General features: G+C 40.4%; 2 protein-coding genes across 2 annotated transcripts; both read right to left on the bottom strand.

The window, feature by feature from the left end:
• Positions 1-1,855: 1,855 nt before the first annotated feature.
• si:ch211-149k23.9 (germ cell-specific gene 1-like protein) lies at positions 1,856-12,086 on the bottom strand. Its single transcript, XM_036579932.1, has 6 exons — positions 11,891-12,086; positions 8,404-8,595; positions 5,236-5,283; positions 3,896-4,048; positions 3,690-3,801; positions 1,856-2,240 (listed from the first exon to the last, which is right to left on the bottom strand). The coding sequence occupies exons 1-6, from the start codon at positions 12,084-12,086 to the stop codon at positions 1,856-1,858; spliced, it is 1,086 nt and encodes a 361-aa protein (XP_036435825.1).
• Positions 12,087-17,729: 5,643 nt separating this feature from the next.
• Positions 17,730-22,264, bottom strand: atg12 (ATG12 autophagy related 12 homolog (S. cerevisiae)). Its single transcript, XM_036579917.1, has 4 exons — positions 22,121-22,264; positions 19,783-19,919; positions 19,056-19,118; positions 17,730-17,973 (listed from the first exon to the last, which is right to left on the bottom strand). Exons 1-4 carry the CDS (start codon positions 22,227-22,229, stop codon positions 17,914-17,916), a joined length of 369 nt encoding a protein of 122 aa, XP_036435810.1. The 5' UTR covers positions 22,230-22,264; the 3' UTR covers positions 17,730-17,913.
• Positions 22,265-23,747: the final 1,483 nt, after the last annotated feature.

The following is a 23,747-nucleotide window of genomic DNA, read 5'->3' as shown; positions in this document are numbered from 1 at the left end:
ACCCTTCATTCAGATTAAAACCTGATGGTTTTTGCTTTCTTATGGGAATTGGCCTAATGGTTACCAATGGAGACCACTAGTTTCCTGTAGGACACCTTTAGATTCTCTCAGGAAACCATCAAATGCCTCTGGAATCAGAACACCTGTTAAACCATTAGAGTCATTTACACTGTGATATCAACCCATCAGAAGAACACAGAATACCATAAGTGTCTACTGGACACCACCAGGTACCCAGAGAAACTTTTAATGGCTACTATGATTGTTTTTAGCAGCGCTGGCTTGACTTGTCACAGTTTCGTGCTCTTTTACGAATTATATTTTTACTGCGCAAAGTAACTGATTTGATTAATAAGTCAAATGAGTTAGCAAGTAAGCTAGCTAGCTAGGTCACGTGCTAATACAGCTGAAAGGAATGTGATCTGTAACTTAGTAAAGCTTCAGCTACAACTTTAGCATGGTGCTAATTACATGCCTGAATTGTCATGAAGTGTATCTAGAAGTAGCCACCCTGCTAGAAAAACAGCATAGAGCATTATAGGTGGCAAAACGAGCACATGTTGTGTTTTGGATGCTGGTATGCTGGTCAACCAGTATGACCATGCTGGGTGACCAGCTAAACCAGCACCAGAGCAGCTCTAGACCAGCATAAAACAGGAAATGTTGTGATTTGGATGCTGGCATGCTGGTCAACCAGCATGATCAAGCTGGGTGACCAGCTAAACCAGCACCGAACCAGCTCTAGACTAGCATAAACAAGCATATGTTGTGTGTTGGATGCTGGTATGCTGATCAAGCTGGGTGACCAGAATAAATCAGCACAGACCAGCTTAGACCAGCGTGGACTTCTTACTGGTCTGCGCTGGTCTTTTCAGCAGGGTGGTATGCTAGCTAGCATGCTTGCTATTCAAACTACATGCAGGTCAACAATTTCAAGTTGTTTGGCCTCTTTGGTTTAAACATTATATTTACATCAGACTGAAGGTGTTTCCACCCCAACGCGACCCAGAAGGATAAGCGGTTTAGATGATGTGTGTGTGTGTGTGTGTGTGTGTGTGTGTGTGAAGGTGTTTCCATGTTGAAAGGTTCGTTATTTGAAGCCGTACTGAATCTGATGCCACTGTGAGCTGCAGGAAAACAGCACCACAGTAATCACAGTTCAATCACGCTCGTAAGATTGGAAACTAAAGGTTTTATCCATTCGCTGAATTACAGTTGGCGGCCCTAATTTAATCTGCTCATGTGTTTTTCTCAGGCTGGAAAGGTCCCTGTGACGTAAGTCCGTGCCGTTAGCACAATGCTAACTGGTGTGGTACATGTTTCCATTACTTGTTAGCTACATTAGCTCCAGGGCTAAAACGAAATAACCTTCAGATGCCAAACATGCACTGCAAAAAATATCTTAGCAGGTGAAAACATCTTAAATCTAGTCCATATATTAGTTTTATCGAGTGCAGTTGTCTTAATTCACTGGCAGATCATTTTACGTGTTTCAAGAAATAATGCAGATAGCTTGGCTTGAAATAACGAACATGATCTGCCAATGGAATAAGACAATTTTCTAGACGAAAAAACTTATAAAACAAGTAAGAAACATCTCGAAATAGGTTGAAGAATCTTGTAATAATCTTAAAAACATTTGACAAATATTAGATCTTAAATCTTAGATCTTAAGTCTTAGATCTTAAATATTAGATCTTAACTCTTAAAAATAAATGACAAATATTAGAGATATTGGCCAGATTTAAGATGTTTTCTTAGATATAGCTAAGATCTCATTTTTACAGTGTGCCTTGTCCGATCACTTTGGCTAAAGGAAACTGTGTACATTTGATTTTTCGGCCAAACTATGGCTTTAACAAGGAGAGTCTGTCCTGTCTCTCTCCATGGCCTCGTCCATTTCGTCCATCTCTCTCTCGCAGTCCTCGCAGCCCTCCGGCCCGCATCCCCCCACCAGCACGAGCGTGGGCACATCGCCGTCCCCCACCACTCCCATGCTGCCGTCCGCCCACACCGTGTCCATCATGCCATTGGGACAGTGCAGCAGGCTGCTGACGGAGTACAGCCCCGGCCCTCCGGCCCCTGGGACCACCTCCTCGTAGGCCGGGGCGCGACTGGCAGCCCGGGACTCCTCCAGCCGAAGCCTCTGCCTGTGCCGCAGCTCGATGATGGTTTTGGTGTAGGAGTTGAGGGTGAGGACGGCGGCGCCCATACAGCAGCTAAAGGACACCCACGCCAACCTGAGGGGCAGCGGAGATTAAACAGTTAACCCCTGATGGTCAGCAGGGACGTGTTTGGTTCTGCTTCTTCAGTTTTGCACTGGAGCTACGGGGCTAATGTGATAATACAGTATCGCAAAGTTAATGTTATCATGCTAAATTACATCATATTATATCACAGCATGCTTTTCTGAGTATATGGTGGATATCATTGGCACTTAATAACACCTCCTAACCGCATACACAGCATAATATACTGGACTGGTGTAGCGTCGTAAGCAAAATGTTGAATACGCTGTCATGAATTATTATATTCATTAAGCATCAATATATTCAATCAACATCACATTTGGCTCAAACTGTGATGACTTGTTAAGTAATCTCTAAGAGACTCGCACAATTTTCCACCAAGACATGTTTTGTGTCCAACTTTTGCATCTTTAGTTTAGCGCTGGTGATAACTTTGCTAACAAACACTAGAAGTCAATAGTCACCCAAATCTTTTCTGCAAATACAATCTCATTACAACTCTCAGCCTGCACTCAGCTCTTCATTACGGTGGTGCAGACTTGTCAGTGTGGTTTAGGAGACAGTATAACATTGAGCAATACAAATGTACAACTTAAGATATATGTATAGAAATAGAAACAACAGAAATTGCATAATCTAATGTCCAGTGTGTCCCATGTGAACACCTGTTGTCTAAATCGGCGGCTGAAGATAGAGTAAATAGTACGTTTTCTTTGGGGACTATTTTGCTTCACAGTGCCCTGCATGTATCCCTCCACCATGAGTAGATTTAAAACATGCGTTTTAGGCTAAAACTCTGCTCAAAGCTGTCATAAAACAATGTCTCAGACATCAGGCAGTGAATACATAACCATTTCATGTAAACAGTTAAGATGCAAACAAAGTTGTTCAGAGTGGTTTGGTGTGAAACGCTCTGTTCTAGATAAATTTACCGAGTCAGAACTGTTCACAGTGGTGGTGATAGGAACCAGACGTCCACCTCTAAAAGCTCCCTCACAGAAAGTTACTACATGAAATGATTGTGAATTCACTCCCTGATGACTGAGACACTGTTTTACTGTTTATGATAGTTATGAGAAGATTTTGGCCTTAAACTCCATTCATGGTGGAGGGATACATAATCTGCAGAGCGCTTTGATGCAAAATAGTCCCCAAAGAAAACTTATTATTTCAGATTTTTCACTATTTTCCATCATCAACATTCCATATAAACTCAGAAGACTCGTGTAGGTTCACTGGTGGTTCTGGATAGTAAATAAAATGTCTATATTTCTGTTGTAGTCATGGCGACCCCTGGTTCCTATGACCACCACTTTAAAGACATCTGAACCATTTCACACCAAACCACTCTGAATCACTCTGTTTACATCTCACACTGAATTATGCAGAAAGCTTGAAAAATGCGGATTGAATGATGAAGACAGGACTGACGGAACTCACGCAAATGACCAGCCGTAGTCCCAGCTCTGCGGCCTCCAGTCTTTGGGTCCAACAATAACCGTCAGCTGGAAAACTGTCGTGTACATCATGTGGGCCACCATCCCCATCAGGCCTGAGAGAAACAGAGAGAATTACCACCTACTGTGACTCGAAGCGACTGCAATTTCCAATCTTTAGGCCTGCAGAGCGCCAGGTTATCCTCCTACCTGACAGCACAGTGCATATGGCTGCGAACGCATTGATTTTGAGCGCATGCATTTCTTTATGTGAGCACAGAACCTCCAGCCACATCAGCAGGAAGCCCATCCCCAACAAACTGATGTACATGAACTCAGAAACCATGGACAACCAGAGAACACCTTCAACAGAGAGAGGGAGTGAGAACGAGGGAGGCTTCACATGCATCGGCACACATATACATACACTGTATGTCCAGAAGTATGTGGACGCCAGCGTTTCTTCTGAAATGAAGGGTATTTTTAGGGAGTTTGACCCCCTTTGCTGCAATAACAGCCTTAACTCTTCTGGCAAGTCTTTACACTAGACGTTGGAACATTGCTGTGAGGATTTGATGGCAGCCGCAAGACCATTAGTGAGGTCTAGAGATGTTAGATGATTACTTCTGGATTCACAAATCACGCTTTCTATAGTTCACTTATGTGATTTTTGTCTTAATCCAGATGTTGACGTGTTTGGTGGCCAAATTCTGAATTTTTTATTTTAGCACTGGTGCTAAAAGGCTAACAAACACTAGAAGTCAATAGTCACCCAAATCGTTTCTATAGAAATACATCCCCAAAACTTCTCTCAACTCACTCAAACCACATCCAGGTCTCCATTAAGGTGGCACAGATGTGGTCTAGGACATAGTATGACTACTGTGAGCTATAAAAATGAACAAATTTTATGCTTTTATTTTTTAATGACACGTATTGTGGTAAATTGCAACATCCCTGCAGAATCAGACTTCATGATTTCTGTTTCAACATATCTTACATTCAAGATTAAACACATTATATAAAAAGGAACAACATAAATCAGAAAGCATCCATACGTTTGCACGATGCCATGCACACAAAAAGGAGGCAGAAATTGGCATAACATCTGTTGTTACTTGCATTCAGGAGAAGTTCTGTTCATTTTTAAAGCTCAAAGTGTGTCATTCTGTGTCCTAAGCCACATCAACAAGTCTGCACCACCTTAATGAAGAGCTGGATGCGATTTGAGCAGGTTGAGAGACAAAATGGGGATGTATTTAAGATTTGGGTGACTATTGACTTCCAGTGTTCGTTAGCGATGTTAGCCTCACAGCTCCTAAACTAAATAAGCCAAAGTTGGACTCCAAACATGTTTTATTTGATTGACTACATTGTTGAGTGTTAATCTGTGCACATTTGATTTTCTGAGAAAACATTCCTTTAAAATAGTCAAATCCATTAAAAGGAAGGAGCATCTGGATACTTTTGGACAGGCACACGTAGACACATACATGCATGCATATTCAGGCATGCATGCTTACGTCTGCGCAGACACACAATATCCTCACCATGCGTTTCTCCGGGGGTTAAATCGAGGAAGCTGCGACATCGTTCCCCTGCAGAGCAACAGAAAACCGGGTTACTGCGATATTTAGCTTGTTTCTATGAAGGCTTACAGAAGATATGTCCAGTCTGGGTCCTGGACATCGTCCACCCTGGACATTTCAGATCCAACACATCTGACTGCAGATGCACTGCAGATGACAATGAAGGTCTTTATTACCTACACTCTCAAAAAAGATGGTGCTTCAAGGGTTCTTAAGCAAAGAAAATGGTTCCATATAGAACCATGAACACTCAAAGAACCCTTTGCATGAATAAAGTGTTCTTTGCATCATGAAATAGTTCTACAAAAGAGCACCAAAAAGGGTTCTTCTATTGTTACAAGTCTGACATGTAACAAGAAAAATCCTTTTGTGTGCTATATAGAGCCATTTTCAAAAAGGTTCTATTTAGAACCACATAGAGCACATTCTCAATGAGTCTGAAGAACCATTTCATGATGCAAAGAACCCTTTAATCATGCAAAGGGTTCTTTGAGTGTTCATGGTTCTATATAAGACCTTTTTGAAAAGAGTTCTATATAGCACCCAAAAGGGTTCTTCTATTGTTACAAGTTTGACACCCTAACAATAGAATAGAACAATTGTGTGCTATACAGAACCATTTCCATATAGGTTCTATATGGAACCATATACAGCACATTCTTCAACAACCTGATGAACCATTTCATGATGCAAAGAACCCTTTAATCATTTATGATTCTATACAGGACCTTTTTCAAAACGGTTCTATATAGCACCCAAAAGGGTTCTTTTAGTGTTACAAGCTTGACACCATAACAATAGCAGAACACTTTTGGGTGCTATGCAGAACCATCTGCAGCACATTATCCATCAATCTAAAGAACCATGTCATGATGCCTCATATACTGACTGGAGTACTCAAATTCTCACTCTTAAAATCACCCTTAAAAACAGTATTTATAATTAACCGTAATGTAAAGTACGTTTGTTACTGCAGTTCAAAATATATGTGCTTCAAGGGTTCTTAACCTCTTCAACTCCTTGGAACCACCGGTGGTTCCAAAACGCACTTCGTAACTTTCATATTTCATAAGCTACATTCTAAAGGTGGGGATCGTATGAGAGCTGTAACTGTCTTCTTTCCAGTCAAATAGATGGGTGATGTAATTTTAACCCTTATAATTTTTCTACTGAAAGTCGACCCATTTTTCCACAAATCTGGGCTATAAACTATAAACAGATGGCGTCTCTTCAGTGATCTGCTCTGTACAAATTACTTTATAAAATAATACAAAGAGCATCTAAGATTTTTGGCTTTCAGCAGTAAATTGTAAGCATATAGCAATATTTACAAAAAAATAATGAATAAAATCAAAATTTACATTTATTTACTGAATAATTTGCCTTACGATTGGTCATAAAAAATCAGAATCATATCAAAATAATCAGATCAAATCATGGTGAGATTTCATGATACACTGAACCGTTTCCTAAACAATCAGAATCAAATCAAATTGTTACAGTCATATGCAAAAGTTTGGGCGCCCCTGTAAAATGGCATGTTTTGTTTATTTTCTAAGTGAATATAAGATAACATCCTCTACAGAGACACACTGAAATATTTCAGTGCACAGTTACTGTTTATTTACTGAATTTAACACATTGGGGAAAGATTAAGTGCGAAAGTCATGGCACATTTTATGTTTTATGTTTTATGTTTTCCTATATCTTAAACTCAGCAAATAAACAGAGCTTGTGGGCTAAAGTCTACTTTAAGTGCACTGTAGAGGATGTGTTCACTTATTTTCACTTAGAAAATCAACAAGACATGTAATTCCACCTATTGCATACGACTGTCTGAGGTCAAAGATTTAGGCCTCTTGGCAACAACACAACACTTGAGGTGCCACTTTTTGAAAACATAGGCCTTGTTTAGACTGACAGACCAAATCTGATTTTTGGCATATCCAGATTGTACCCAGATTAATTTTTGGTAGTCTGAACAGCAAAAATCCAGCACACATTTGGAGCTGGTTTGAAATGTGACTCCAATCGGATTTTTACAGATGAGTCTCAGTCTGGACACTCATATCGGATTTCAAAGTGTCTTTTGCATCACTCACAACATGACAAACAACAACAATAGGTGTGTTTACATGCACTCAATAACCTGATCATAATCAGATTTCTGCAGTTATCTGATTATTCAAATGGTCATGTAAACACCATACTCTGATCTAGAAATCCGATTAAGAAATCTGATAAAGAGGCTGGATTTTAGCTCAGTAATCAGATTTCTCAGTGCATGTGAACTCTTACTCTGATTTCTTTCGGGTTTCTCAGTCTGCGCGTGTGCAAAAACAGACAGCGGCACCAGAAATAAGCGAGCAGCATCGCCGCGAAATGCAGCAAAACACTATTGGAGTGGTGCTGAAACCAAATACGAAATAAAGGATTTAAATATTCTTCATCTTCCAGATGATGTTTGTTTATATTTTCAGGTAAAGTGTTGTGATGTTTAAAAAAAGCCGTCGTATGAAGTTTGAGTTTTACATTACGTTTACATCACGTCTTCTTCTGTGAGTTTATTGGCTGGTTGTAAAGCAGAAATCTGATTACTGTCTGACTCATGTAGACCTGGAGTTTCACCATCATCTGATTACTCAAATGTAAACGTGTTGATCGGATCACTGACAAAATCTGATTTTCTGCAGTTATCAGATCATTAAGTGCATGTAAACGCACTCAATGTCAAATCCAGAGTGATGAAGTGCTGGGATTCAAGAAGAGCTCCAAAGATTCATGATTATGAAGTGAATTCTGAAGAGTTTGGAGGGTGAGATGATGCTCCTCCATCTCTCCCTGCATCCATGTTTGAAATCCGCATCACCAGCGTAGCCACGTAGTTACTGACGCCTACGTCGTTACCACGGCAACCCATGCAGATAGACTGGTGATGTCTGGACACACAAATCTGATCTGATCACTTGCAAATAACAGAGTCGTCTCAAAAGGTCTGATTTAAGAAGTAAATCTTTTTAAATTTGCCTGCAGTCTGAAGTAAGAGAGCCTTAGAGACTACAGGCTCTCTGCTCCTCTTTCTCTGTATTTCATCACTCTATTCCAACACCCTGCTTTCACTCCTCTCACCGTCAGCGTGTTTCTCGCACGACTCCCAGAAGCCCGTGTGGAAATAGCGGAACATGTACTTGTCCTCTCCCGTCTCCCAGATGTAATGCACAGCGTTGGCCAGCTGCCTCTGACGAATCCTGGCCAGTTCCTCCCTCCGCTTCGGCGAAATGGTTCTATTGGAGGGCCCCCGGGGGTCCGGGGTGGGGCTTTCTGCAGAGATACAACAACAAAATGTCACATCTTAATGGTGCGAAGTATCAATACTGAATCAGGAGAATAAAAAACAGGCTAAATTATGGTGATTGTGCTCTGCTGTGAGCCTGAAATACTCGTCGGGAGTTTTTCACACCATGTTGTACGCCTTAATTGCACTACAGTCATATGCACAGGCTCACAAAGAAGGACCAGCTCAATTTTTAGGCTGAAATCAACAAAATACTGAAGTCAATAGTAGATAATCCACTCCATTTCAATTCTCTTTCAATCCTCAGATTCATCCGCTTGGGGAAGGGGACCAAATCACAACCCACATTAAAAAATGTTGCATGCAATTACACATTTCCACCAGAGAGGTCTCCAAATCACAAAAACATACATAGTGTAGCTTTATGTGATGACAACTCAAATGAAATATACATGATTTCCCTCCCTTCCCCCCAATGTAGAAAATCTGACATGACTTGTTTATAAATAATAACGTGTAATACAGTGTCAGAAACCACATAATCGACTCTGTTATAGATTACATAACTTGACAAACCCTGCAGCCTGCAGTTTGCACAATGCTAATTGATTATTATCGAGTTCCATCAAGTCGATTCCGACTTGACGACCCTATGGATGGTGTTTCTCCAGAACGTCCTGTCTTCTGTTTGGCTGGTTCATGATTCCTCTGATTGTCTCCATCCATCATTTAGCTGGTCATCCTCTTTCTTTTTTGCCTTCAACTCGTCCAAGCATAATGGTTGACCTCTAATAAACTGGTTCTTCTCAGTTATCTGGGCTTTGAGTGAAAAACGAGGCTTGGATCCGATTGTTTTCTTTGCCGTCCAAGACATCAGTGTTTTTCCTGTCTCGCTTGTTTACTGTCCATCTTTCACATCCACAAAGAACCACAGCCTGGACACTTCTCAAGCTCCTTCATCTGTGTTCTGCTGAGTGCTGATATCTTCAGTGCTGGATCCTGAGTTGCTAACAATTGATCTGAGTTGGCAAAAGCTGTGCACCATCTTCTCCATCAGTGGTGAAGTTAGATCTTTCCTCTGTCATCACAACCCCAGTCTTCTTTATATTGAGCATCTTTTCACTCTGTCCTTTAACATTCCTCATAATGGCCTTCAGATCAGTGTTGCATCATCCGCATATCGAAGGTTGATGGTTCTTCCACCAATCCTGAATCCTCGATCATCTTCCTCCAGACCTGCTCCTCTTATTACACGTTCAGATACAGGTTAAACGAAAGGGGTGACAGTGGGCAGCCTCGTCTTGCTCCTTTGCCGATGTGGGGCCAGTCTGTTAGTCCATCTTCTGTTATGACAGTGGCTTGTTGATCAGTGTAGTTCCTCATTAAAACGATGAGATTCCTATCTTTATGGGGACATTTCATAATTTTATGTGGTCGACACAGTTTAAGGCTGTAATCAGTGAAACACGTTGAATTCCTTCTCTAATTTCTTCAGCTTTGTTTAAATATGAATATAAACATGCATTTTACATATAAATACAGTAAGTGGATGTTATGTAATGGACAATAATAACATATAAGCTACAAAACGGGTTTAATTATTATAAACCTTATACTTCCTTTATCAAAGCAAACAGGTATGCTTTGTTTATCATATATACATTCTATTAACAATTAATGTGTTTCTGTTATTCTGGCCACGAGTCCAAGAGTGTTTTAGAAAAGCCAGAGAGTTTTTGAGGTTCTCTGAGGTGCTGTTTGGTTCCACTGCAGCTTCTGAATGAAACACAGGAACTGACTTATGTCACAGTGTAATGTGGGAGGTTAAAGCAGGTAATCGAGCTGTGTGTGCATGAGAAAGAGAGACAGAGAGAGAGAGAGAGAGAGAGAGAGAGAGAGACAGAGATAGTAACTCAATCTTGAACAAATCCATTGTAACAGGCTTATAGTTTGCGTACTAGAGTGAGAGAGAGAATAATGAAGAGACACATCACAACCTGTCATTCAACAAGAGCTTTAAGAGGCCTCTGTTGAGATCACCACCAAAAACATGTGCAAGACTCAGGTCTTAAAGGGAAATTCCACCCATTTTTCAAAATTCCTGCATATTTCCATGGTTGTAAACAGAGAGATTCAGAGTGGTTTGGTGAGAAATGGTTCAGAATTGTTTACAGTGATGGTGATAGGAACCAGACGCCCACCTCTAAACGCTCCCTCACAGAAAGTTACTACATGAAATGGTTATGAATTCACTGCCTGATGACTGAGACACTGTTTTATGATAGTTTTGAGAAGATTTTGTCCTTAAACTCCATTCATGGTGGAGGGATGCATGATATTCAGGCCGTTGTGAGGCAAAATAGTCCCCAAAGAAAAATTATTTTTTCAGATTTTCCACTATTTTCCCATCATCAACATTCCATATAAACTCAGAAGACTCGTGTAGGTTCACTGGTGGTTCTGGATAGTAAATAAAATGTCTATATTTGTGTGGTAGTCATGGCGACCCCTGGTTCCTATCACCACCACTGTAAAGACATCTGAACCATTTCACACCAAACCACTCTGAATCACTCTGTTTACATCCCAACCACTGAATCTGCTTCTGATCTTCAGGGAAAAGATGAGGAGCACTCCCACAAGCCCTCCTGTATATCATTGCTGTGGGAAAAAAAACTCTGAAATGGCAGGAAAAAAATATTCTTCTAGTCAAAATAACCATTAAGTACAAGTTATTGAGCATCACTAAGCATCGGCTGACAAAAACAAAACTTCCATTCTTTTCAGGAGACTCACTTTCAGTTCCTCAAAGAATCTGCAGACACACCTCCAAAGTTCAGTCTTAGAAGCTGGTTGATGATTTTCTGAAGTAATCAAACACATTCAGTGGTGTTGAGGTCTGGACTCTGGGGTGGTCAGTCCATTGTTCAGCTTCTTTGTTTGATGTGTCCGTCTCCTTTTCTCAGTGAGGTTCTTCTTGATCAGCTACACATCCTTTCAGACCCACAGCGCTGAGTCGTCTTCTCACAGTGGAAGAATGGACAGAAACACCTGTGGATGTTTTCAGATCTGAAGCAGCTTGATTTTCTCCTCTCTCTCAAAGATGAAAGCTTTTTGGGGCAGTTTTGGGGTCTACCAGATCTTCCAGGTGGTTGTTAGGAGCCCTGTTTTCTCTGGAGCTTCTAATCGTTTTGGAAACTCCTGCTTTAGGATGAGTCGATTATCTTATATCTAACCTCCTCAGATATATGTCTTTTACTTAATGGCTGTTTTGACTAGAAATTAAATAAATAGGTACACTAAATGATAAGTGCCTCTCACCTGTAGTGTAAGGCTCACTGTTGTTCTGGCCACAGTTCTTCATCTTGACCGGCGACAGGCAGAGCGGTTTGACCACTTTGTGCGTTCCCTCACACCAGTAGGAGGTGCAGAAGGCCAGAACGGAGAGAGCCAGGGCGAGGGAGGTGAGAGAGAGAGAGAGAAGAGAGCGAGAGCGGCGAGGCATGTGGTCCAACATTGCTGCGGAAGAGGCGAGAGGCCAGACAGAAGGTCATAATGACATCAGATAATGGCTAATATACCAGGCTAGCTGAGGTCCCCTGCGCCAATATGTGTATGACCTCTGATTCTGATTGGCTGCCTTCGTTCAAAAAGCATTAGGACTTGAAATAAGCAGTAACAACACTCTTTATCACTTCAGTGGGAGCAGAGCTGTTGGCAGAACGATCAGTTGTATGGAAATGTCTGTATGATCGTGACATCATAACCATGATGAATTCAAAACAGGCAAGGTCAGTATGGTTTCCATAATAAAGGCATTAAATAGACATTAAAATCCTTGCATTATAACATTTTTCACATTTTCTGACCAGCCAAATAATGACATATACACCCTAAAATGCTTCTGCCTACATTGTGATTAATTACGTTGGTACCAGTTCATTATTATATCTATCTTGTAGCTACCCTCGTTGGCCATTTTATCAGAAACACCTACCATTACAGGTTTACAGCTACTGGCCGTAGCCATTCTGCTGCTGCACAGTTTATGAGCCCCCCTCTACCTTGTCCATGAATAGAATTGGACCATCGTAGGACCACTGGGGTGTTTACATACATGTGGCCACTTTATCAGAAACTCTGCTCTTGTATCTCCACCTTGCTGGTGTACAGTTACAGACTGTAGCCCACTTTGGGCTCACCATCTTCTAATCTGTCATCACAGGTCAGTTTCTGACCACAGTCACTCTTAGCTGGATATTTTTGAGTGGTGGACCAATCTTAACCTAGCAGTGGCACTGATGTACCTGATAAACTCATACCAGTCCCACCAGTTTGGGCAATAAACGTTCAAAACTCTGTCAAAAACGGGAAAAAAAGCACCTCTACAATTATGCTAATTTCTGATAGCACCACTATGGTATTCTAGTTGTATGCTAGCGCTAAGCTAAAGACGATTCACATGAACATTCGTTGGCCATTTTAGATTAAACACAGACATTTTTGTAAAAGACATTAACAAATATCTGAGCTTGTATCAGTTTTACAGTGACTCTTTGAGCTGGCATAGAGCCGCCACCGCTAACCAGAACCTGCTTAGACTGCAGCTCACAGTCAGTGATGTATCTAGAACAGGGGTGTCAAACTCAACCACTAAAAGGGCCTTATAAAAAAATCTGAACAAATCCATGGGCCGGCAGTGTTTTTATTTTATTTTTACTTAACATTTTGCCACAATCTGAACGGGTCGTTGTTTGTTATGCCAAAACTACAACAGCAAAAAATCAGCACTGAATACTTGAACAATTCAAAATAATTTAAAATAGTTTTTGATATAAAATTAATGAAGAAATAAATAAATAATGTTTTATATAAACAACAGACTAAATTAGCTGCAGATCACTGTTAAACCTCTTTAAATGTCCCCAGTGTACAGCAGGTTTTTTAAAACTGCCCATTCGCTTGAGCTTAAGGTGCCCCTAAGGGGCCGTGGTTAAAAAAATTGTAAAAAGTGAATGACGTGTTCCCTCGCAAATGTTTTGCATTACAATGCAAACGGTTTACATTGGCTTGCAAAAGCTGTGCTTTGCTTAAGCTCAGAGATGAAGCAGCTCATTGAATTTTACGTTGATTTTGGATTGAAATATAAAGACATAGTGTCGCTTCTCAGAATCAAACATGATTCTGTTAGTGACTCAAACTGAGACTGAGGCTGAGGGTCCTCATACAGTAAAAGCTACATTTACAGAGGCTGCAGAGAACAACAGCTGAATAAACTCAGCTCAGACTGGCCGAACTGGGAAAACAGCTTTTAACGTTAGCTATGCTAAAAACAGGCACCTCTAATGTTGTTGGGCACCTCTGGTTCTATGTTTGCTTGCTGTCTGATGAGCATATATTTTGCGAGGGACCGCGATGTCATTAACTTTTACCACGGCCCCTTAGGGGCTCCGTATGAACTAGACACCTGGCATCTTTTCTTTTTGTTGTTTTTGTGGTGCACTCCCATAGATCGTTACTGGGGAGGGGGTGAGAGCACACATCATGTTGCAGTGCATGTTGGGAACTGAGTGCAGTCCCATGGTGAAATGGGCTAATACTAATAGAACATTAAAATAATTTTGTGGGCCAAGTAGGATTGCACCACAGGCCTGCCTTGTATATGACACATGGGATCTAGAACCTCCAGAAGGACTAGAGTGATGTTTTTTCTTCTATTGTAAACCGAATTGGACATTTTTCTGTTGGGCATTTCAGGAATTTAACCCTTCAGTTCCCATTAAATATGAAATAAGAGTATTACTACAATACTGCAGAGTTTAAAGACGATAATAATTACTCTATTTAATAAAAATCCTGGGTATTTTTAGTCCATAGAAATCATTAGACCTTCTCTACCGTGTCAGTGTCATGTCAGGTCAGCACTGGTCCTATGATGGTCCATTTCCATTGATGGATGAGTAGCAACAGATGGGCTACAGTCTGTAAGTTTAAACCTACAAAGAGCACCTAAACTGGACTTTTGCTAACTTAGTAAGGCATTCATTAACATTTATGTAATGAGCACACAGTACAGGCGTCCCATCCACGGTAATAACACCACATACACTGCCATGCAGTGGGAATGGAACAGGAACGGAGGGAAGGAGGAAGTGAGGATTATGTTTTTGATTAAATTATTGGTTAAGCTCCTGCTTTCAGTCTAACTTGTAGTGTGTATGAATCTGAGTGTTAGTGTTGGTGTAGGTGTGATTTAGACTGCACTGGGCCTCAGCAATATAGAAAATATATGATGAAAAGAGCTGGATGAACCCACGAGAAGTTCATACATAATGTCTTGATATTGTATGTTGAAATGTAGATTTACCTCTTAAGTAACTTTACATATCACTGTTGTCGGAACAAAACCTCGTATCTCCATAATGGTAACTTTATAGGAAAAAGAAAAAACCTACTTCACTTTTAATGCAAGTCAATGGAACCAGACATCTTTCCAAGTCATTTTAGTCCAGTTTCTTTGGTCCATTCTTAATAAAATATACATACAATGTGAAGAACAACAGACATTTTTAAATAATGTCAAAAACTGAAAAACGACAAAAATGGAGATACAAGGTTTTCTACAGACAATAGTGATATGTACATTAGCAGTCAAAAGTTTGGACACCTCATTCATTGTGACTGACTGAAAGAATGCCAAGAGTGTGCAAAGCTGTCATCAAAGCAAAAGGTGTCTATTCTGGTCTGTGTAACACTTTTTTGTTTACTACATAATTCCATACGTGTTCTGTCATAGTTTTGATGTCTTCAATATTAACCTACGATGTAGAAAATTTGGTGTGTCCAAACTTTTGACTGATAATGTATAAATTGCTGCTGTCTAAAGAAAAAACATGTATTTCCATTTCTGCAGCAGCACTGCTGTGTCTGATCCACTCAGACCAGCACAACACACACTAACACACCACCACCACATCAGTGTTACTGCAGTGCTGAGAATGATCCACCACCCAAATAGTACCTGCTCTGTGAGGGTCCATGGGGGTCCTGACCACTGAAGAACAGGGTAAAAGGGGGCTAACAAAGTATCAGAGAAACAGATGGACTACAGTCTGTAACTGTAGAACTACAAAGTGCACCTATATAGTAAGTGGAGCTGATAAAATGGACAATGAGCATAGAAACAAGGAGGTGGTCATTTTGTTATGCCTGATCGGTGTGTATATATACATATACATCTCATATTAACCTCAAACCAGTTCCTGCACTTCTTACAGTGGAATAAAGTTTGAAGATTACACACATTTTAAAGGGGAATTCCACTAATATTTCCAAATTTCTGCATAATTAAACGCTTCAGAGTCATTCAGAGTGGTTTAGTGTGAAACGCTCCGTTCTACAGAAACTTATTGAGTCAGAATTGTTCACAGTGGTGGTGATAGGAACCAGACGTCCACCTCTAAAAGCTCCCTCACAGACAGTTATTGCATGAAATGGTTATAAATACCCTGAGGATTTATGACTACAACACAAATATAGACATTTTATTTACTATCCAAACCCACCAGTGAACCTACACGAGTCTTCTGAGTTTCATATGGAACGTTGATGATGGAAAATAGAGGAACATCTGAAAAGTATGTTCTCTTTGGGGAGAATTTTGAACAATCGGTGGAGTTCCCCTTTAAGCATAGTTAATCTGAAAGTAATAATCTTACCAGCATCCACTTTTTCAGCTTGTTATTTGGAATAAAATAATGTGAATCTTTAAAACTGAACTGTATGTAATACGATTTGTTTTTTTTCTCACCTGTAAACTTCCGTCTTCAGTCACAGGTGCGCAGGTGAGGCGGCGGATCGGCTCCCGTCCCAGTCCATCCTTTAGTTCTGTTCATTATCTTTAGGGAAAGAGCAGAAATGGCCCTCAGTCCTGCAGCTAAGCATCCTTATCCTCTCTCTCTCTCTCTGTGAGCTCTTTCCTCTGAGGTTTTTGTCCATCTCTGCACCAATCTCCTCCTTTTTACTCTCTCTCTCTCTCTCTCTGTCACTCTCCTTGGGAACTGGTGTCACAGTCCAACCCCAGATTTTTGTGTAATCCTTCCTAAGTCCATCTGTTAGTGCTCTCTCTCCCTTTCTCCATCTTTTCTTCTTTCACACCGCCATCCTGAGCCCACCCTGCAACCCCCCCCCACAGCGTACGACACTGTAATTACTGCACAATGTGGGAAATCATGCTGCCTGTTTCTCAAATAATCCAGCTGGATTTGACCCTGTAGGTATTTGGCGTTCCTGTGATTATTACACATCACCCTCCGCAATCCTCCACTACAGCAATCAAGCGGCATGCCGGGGAAAAAAACAAGGAAAAATCTGGACATACACTCGGATATCCAGCAAGAAATGAAAGAAGGAATGTGACTTCATATTTTCACAATAATTTATTTACATCAAGACAAAATATAACAAACAATTAGTCATAAAATAAAAAAAAAAAAACAATGACACATGCACAGCTGTGTGTCCAGTCTTAAAAATAAAGGTGCCACAGAGTTCCTAGAAGCCAAAGAACCACTTTGGGTTCCATAAAGAATCTTTAAAGAACGATTTTTGCAAGTAAGTGTGAGGAGTCTTCTAAACCCTTGAGAAGTTTAGACGTTTAAAGAACCTCAACATAACATAAAAGGTTCTATACCAATTAAAGTTTGTTTCCTAGAACTGCATGTCCAGGCCAAGAACCATCTGGCACCTTTACTTCTGAAAGGGGAATTCCACCAATGTTTCAAATTTCCAAAGTCATTCCGAGTCAGATTTGTTCACAGTGTTTATGATAGGAACCAGACGTCCACCTCTAAAAGCTCCTTCGCAAAAAGTTACTACATGAAATGGTTATGAATTCACTGCCTGATGTCTGAGACACTATGATGATGTTTGAGAAGATTTTGGTCTAAAATACATATTTATATCATTAAATTCATGGTGGAGGGATACATGCAGGGTGTTTTGAAGCAAAATAAACAGAAAGAAGAAAATATTATTTCAGATTTTCCACTATTTTCCTTCATCAACATTCCATATAAACTCAGAAGACTCGTGTAGGTTCACTGGTGGTTCTGGATAGTAAATAAAATGTCTATATTTGTGTTGTAGTCATGGCGACCCCTGGTTCCTATCACCACCACTGTAAAGACATCTGAACCATTTCACACCAAATCTCTCTGTTTACATCTCACACACTGAATTTTGAAAACTGGGTGGAATTCCCCTTCAAAGGTGTATATGTGTGTATGAGTATGTATGTGTGAATGGGGCGGGTCATCTGTACAAAAGGTGGAAAGGCTGAAAGGTCATCCCCAGGCTTGGGACTTGCAGTAATGCAGAACGAGTTTTCCGTCACTGCCGAAACACTGAAAAACAACAAAGAAACTGACAGTTATTAAGAGAATTTTTTAAATTAACCATTCATTTCAATTTATACATCTCAAACCACTCTGAATCACTGAGTTTACATCTCACACACTGAATTATACAGCAATTTTGAAAAGCTGGTGGAATTCCCCTTTGAGGCTGAAGTTTTAGCATTAGCTAGAAAACAGTCAGTAAGCCTAGTTAGCTACAGCAGCCTTAACCAGTAGCTGCTTTGCAGACAGACTGAGTAAAATGTGCAGACGGACACAATGCTGGCACTGCTGATCCCAGGAGGGCCTGACTCAGAAACCTTAACCAGAGCACCCTCTACTGGTGAGATCAGCACAATGCCGTATGACCACAATGCTCTCCAAGGGTTTCTGTCCTGCTTAGAAGCCTCATATCTATGGAAGCCTGGCTCCACTGGGGGATTAAGGGAATGAAGTCCTTTAGTAAGTCATAATAATGAGAAAGTTTCCCATAATTATTACATAGCAACTTAAAAATTTTGACCTTCTATCTTGTAATAGTGAGGTACTACATCACTATGACATACTATGACATTCAATCTTATAGTTATGACTTATAATCTCATAATAATCAGGTACTACTTCATAATTATGACTTACGTCATAAAAATGAGATACTATGACATACAATCTTATAATCTCATACTAATCAGGTACTATGTCATAATTATGACTTATGATTTAGTGCGGTACAGGATGTAAAATGTTGAATAATAATCATTTTACTCTGATGTTTTAATGGCTGGTTTTATGATATTTGATAATATATTTATTATAATATTATAATATGATATTTCTAAATATGATATTTCTGCCATATCGCCCACCCTTACGCTGAGCATTTGTGTCTGTCACATATAACAAAAAAAAGAAGTCAATGTATCTGAGCTTCAGAACGCATTCACCCACCTCACTTGAACTGTTAGTGTACAGTTAGTTTGTGAACTGCCTATCTCTACCAATCAAAACGTGAATGTGGTCATAATTACTGATCAAAAACAACTGTCCCACTGTAGACAGGAACAGAACAGGGAGCCCAGAATAACACTCACCTCAAAAAGCACACCCACTTCTTGATCTGGTGATGGCGCGAATGACTGATTGACATAAATGAACTGCAAAAAAGAGGATAGAACTTTAAGAAAATTTGTCACAATTCACCAAGCTGACCAATTTATTCTTAAATTAATAATCTGTTACTATTTATTAGGAACTAAATGGGAAATCCACTTTTTCACAATTTCTGCCCAATTAAATGGTTAAGATGTAAACAAAGTCATTCAGAACTGTTCACAGTGGTGGTGATAGGAACCAGACGTCCACCTCTAAAAGCTCCCTCACAGAAAGTTACTACATGAAATGGTTATGAATTCACTGCCTGATGACTGAGACACTGTTTTACAAGAGTTTTAAAAGGAAGATTTTGGCCTAAAACGTATTTACAATCTGTTCATGGTGGAGGGATACAAAATAGTGAGGCAAAATAGTCCCCAAAGAAAACTTATTTTGTCAGATTTTCCACTATTTTCCATCATCAACATCCCATATAAACTCAGAAGACTCATGTAGGTTCACTGGTGGTTCTGGATAGTAAATAAAATGTCTATATTAGTGTTGTAGTCATGGCGACCCCTGGTTCCTATCACCACCACTGTAAAGACATCAGACAACTGTGAATGACCATTGAATTCTGAAAAGCAGGTGGAATTCCCCTTTCAGGAGACAGCCTGAACTTTCCAGAATCTAACTGCAATAAAAGAAGTTGCTCGTGTCTCGTACCAGCTGCTCACTGGGCTCGAGTTTAAGGAAGCGGGAGATGAACTGGGCGAGCGACTGAACGGTCCTCCCTCTCTCCACCGCCCACTTTTTGGTCTTCATGATGGGCGTGTCTCCCACCGCCTTCAACAGCACATCAACTGAAAGAGGAGACACAGCAGACATAAACATAGAGCACATCTGAAATATGTTCTTCATCACACAGTGTTCCACCTGCTGTGAGTGTCATTTATTAAATTATATCATTACATTCATAAGAAGGCCTCTGTGTATGGAGGTAAGTAGGTATGCCTGACGGTCAATAAAGGACACTAAAGATCTCGTATCTGAATCTGAAATAGGACTAACCAGCTTCCACATGGTGTCTATAGGTCTACCTCTGAAACCTGAACTTTTTATTTTTTTGTGTGAACAATTGTTTTACTGTCTTTCAACTTATATGTTGGCATACACATAATCATAAGAACACCTAACATCCCCTTTCCCTCCACACCTCCCCCTCCAGGACGTGTTGGCAGATTACTGAATCAAGCTTTCAGACAGTACATTTAAAAAAAAAACATATATACACCTACATACACACACGTATCAAAACATAGCTTCATACACAAATATAAACTGATCAGGCATAACATTATGACCACCTCCTTGTTTCTACACTCAGTGTCCATTTTATCAGCTCCACTTACTATATAGGTGCACTTTGTAGTTCTACAGTTACAGACTGTAGTCCATCTGTTTCTCTGATACTTTGTTAGCCCCCTTTTACCCTGTTCTTCAGTGGTCAGGACCCCCATGGACCCTCACAGAGCAGGTACTGTTTGGGTGGTGGATCATTCTCAGCACTGCAGTAACACTGACGTGGTGGTGGTGTGTTAGTGCGTGTTGCGCTGGTCTGAGTGGATCAGACACAGCAGTGCTGCTGGAGTTTTTAAACACCTCAGTGTCTCTGCTGGACTGAGAATAGTCCACCAACCAAAAATATCCAGCCAACAGCGTCCTGTGGGCAGCGTCCTGTGACTACTGATGAAGGACTAGAGGATGACCAACACAAACTGTGCAGCAGCAGATGAGCTATCGTCTCTGACTTTACATCTACAAGGTGGACTGACAAGATAGGAGTGTCTAATAGAGTGGACAGTGAGTGGACACAGTGTTTAAAAACTCCAGCAGCACTGCTGTGTCTGATCCACTCAGACCAGCGCAACACGCACTAACACACCACCACCACGTCAGTGTTACTGCAGTGCTGAGAATGATCCACCACCCAAATAGTACCTGCTCTGTGAGGGTCCATGGGGGTCCTGACCACTGATGAACAGGGTAAAAGGGGGCTAACAAAGTATGCAGGACAGATCAAGAAGATGGCCATGATTTACAAGATGCTGATAGTAAAACAGAAAAAGTGCCGTCTGAAACAGTGGACAATACTGGCCGATTCAGAGCATGAGGAATAATCCTCTGATGAGGAAACTGACGTCACAAAATACCCAGACAGAATTACCAAATAAGACTGACCCAGACTGACCCCAGGGCCCACAGGATCTTCTGGAAAAATGAATTAAACCTTTTTAGTCACAAGAATGATTTATTCACAATGTGATGTCATCAACACAAAACATCTGTGAATGCATGCTAGAAAGTGATAATACAGTAGAATATCTGACCCCTGCATCCAAAATAGCCATTTAACCCCCCCAGAAAGGGCTCTAGAACTGGTACCTGCAAACAGCAGAATACATTTAATGTCATCTCTAAGTTGTTGGTGGGTAATTAGTTGGCAAGTAGGGTCAAATGATACCGTAGAGTAACATATAAACAAACTGTAGGACTGTTTTGAAGGGATTTAGCCATACAGGCTCAAAATTCAAACATCAGTGATGAAACTGATTTGCAAAAAACAGGAGGATCGATTTTGCTCGACTGTGGGAATAGGCTTCAAATGAAGTTAGCTGCGCCAGCTAACTAACTTAATCTGTTAAATTAAGGAAAAGGTTCGCTGTTTTCAGCTGTGCCCGTTAGATAGATAAAAAAATAACATTTCTGAAATGCCACAGTTTATTTAACACATTGAAATTAAGTGTAAAAAAATGATATTTTGCATCATTTTATCCTGACAGCTAACTGATTACACGGTTAGTTTACAGTCCATACAGCTCACTGATTGGCTAAAGAAGCGGCACTCTGTTATTTAATTGGCTCACGGTCCTGTCAATCAAACTGTCGCGGAACTCCCAGGCTAGCTGCGTGAGCAACGGCGGTTTTTACAGAAGAACCGAGCCGTTAATGTGAGTTTCTGTGGGCATAAGCAGCTTTAGGTGACCTCGGAACTTTAACTTACTCTTTTTCTTCTCCTCTGCCGCTCCTGTTTCTCCCGTATCTGCGCTGCTCTGCTGCGAGGAGGACTCATCTTTCTGTGTTTCTGTGGGAGACTCTGCGCTGTCAGACATCTCTGATCAGACCAGAGTGAACAACGAGTCTTCAAAATAAAAGTCCCACTCTGTCTAGTTGGTGTGGGTAAAATAGGGCTGGAAGATTTACGGAAAACATGGATTTTTTTTTCCTGTATAAATCAGCCAATGAGGCAAATCAATTAATCAGTCAATAGTCAATTAATCAGTCTAAAAATCATTCAGAGTGGTTTGGTGTGAAATGTTTCATTGTAGAGACTCGGGCTGAATCTCAAATGGCTCCCTAATCCCTATATAGTGCTCTATGTAAGTCATGGAACTATGGCTTTTCCACCCAAACTGTGCAAAAAAGGTTAAATATGGAGGTGTGCATCAAATGGCTTTCTATCAGACATATAATGCAGTATTTGTTGTCCAGGTTTTTATTACATTACCTACATAGGGAGCAGGGAACCATTTGAGATTCAGCCTCAGATTTCTTTACAGTGGTGGTGAAGGGAACAAGAGATCATTATGTCTACAACACAAATATATTTACAGTACATTTTATTTACTATCCAAAACCACCAGTGGACATAAATGTGTCTTTTGAGTTTTTATATGGAATGTTGATGATGGTAAAACAAACAAACAAACAAATAAATAAATAAAGTTTTATTTGGGGACTGTTTTGCCTCGCATGTACCCCTCCACCATGAATTTATTTTAAAACACTACGCTTTAGGCTAAAACCTTTTCAAAACTGGAAAAAGGAAGGAAAAAGAAGCATATTTATAAATAATTTCCAAACTTTTTGTTGGAAAATCTTTCTTTGATCTTTCTTGAATTTTTTGAGACATCAAACTCATTGGATGTTTGGTTCCTATCACAAAAAAAAAATCGGACTCCAAGTTTCTGTAGAACAAAACATCTCATATAACAACCACTCTGAATGACTTAGCTTACATCTTACAGAGAAATTTTGAGAAATCAGTGGAATTCCCCTTTAAAATGACTACACTGAAAAGTATGAGGTTCTAAGAACTGAAGATTGTTGGGCTCTGATCTGTGACCAACTGCACAGCAGTACAGATGATGTCACTGTGCCAACATCACTGTGGTTTTGGATGGTAAATAAAATCACTATATTTGTATTGTACACATCACATCTCTGAGAAAATGAGACTATACAGGGATCTATAAATACAAGACATGAAAGTGGAAAACAACAGGACTGAGGACAGTGTAGCCTCAGCTGTATCGGTAGCATCTTTATTACAAGTTCAACAGTTAAAACATTCAAAAGGGGCTTTGTTTTGAGTTCCTCTGCAACACCGACCTTGTCTCAAGCTATGTGACCTCACAACAAAATGGCAGCACCAACTCCCCCAAAGGAAATGCTGAGAATGCTGGAGAATTTCAGGAATTTAGGAGCATTTCTAAGTGAAGTGCTATATTTAGAGCCCAGGTGTTCAGCTCTGTCTTAAAACCTTCGACTGTCCAGCAGAGTCTGGTCTCTAATCCAACACACCTGATCTAGCAAGTCTACGTCTCAATCACTTGCTGCTACTACGCTGC

This window comes from Colossoma macropomum, unplaced genomic scaffold (assembly GCF_904425465.1).
Source record: "Colossoma macropomum unplaced genomic scaffold, Colossoma_macropomum, whole genome shotgun sequence".
NCBI lineage: Eukaryota > Metazoa > Chordata > Actinopteri > Characiformes > Serrasalmidae > Colossoma > Colossoma macropomum.
The sequence above is the reverse complement of the archived record's forward strand: the minus strand, read 5'-3'. Positions and strand labels throughout refer to the sequence as shown.

Excerpts from the sequence above, each read along its gene's own strand:
- si:ch211-149k23.9 (XM_036579932.1), bottom strand. The coding sequence starts at position 12,086 with ATGTTGGACCACATGCCTCGCCGCTCTCGCTCTCTTCTCTCTCTCTCT. Across the intron at positions 5,284-8,403 it reads GTGCGAGAAACACGCTGACG|GGGAACGATGTCGCAGCTTC; the intron begins GTGAGAGGAGTG and ends GTTGCTCTGCAG. Across the intron at positions 4,049-5,235 it reads AACCCCCGGAGAAACGCATG|GTGTTCTCTGGTTGTCCATG; the intron begins GTGAGGATATTG and ends TCTCTGTTGAAG.
- atg12 (XM_036579917.1), bottom strand. The coding sequence starts at position 22,229 with ATGTCTGACAGCGCAGAGTCTCCCACAGAAACACAGAAAGATGAGTCC. Across the intron at positions 19,920-22,120 it reads GGCAGAGGAGAAGAAAAAGA|TTGATGTGCTGTTGAAGGCG; the intron begins GTAAGTTAAAGT and ends CTCCTCTTTCAG. Across the intron at positions 19,119-19,782 it reads TCGAGCCCAGTGAGCAGCTG|TTCATTTATGTCAATCAGTC; the intron begins GTACGAGACACG and ends TCTTTTTTGCAG.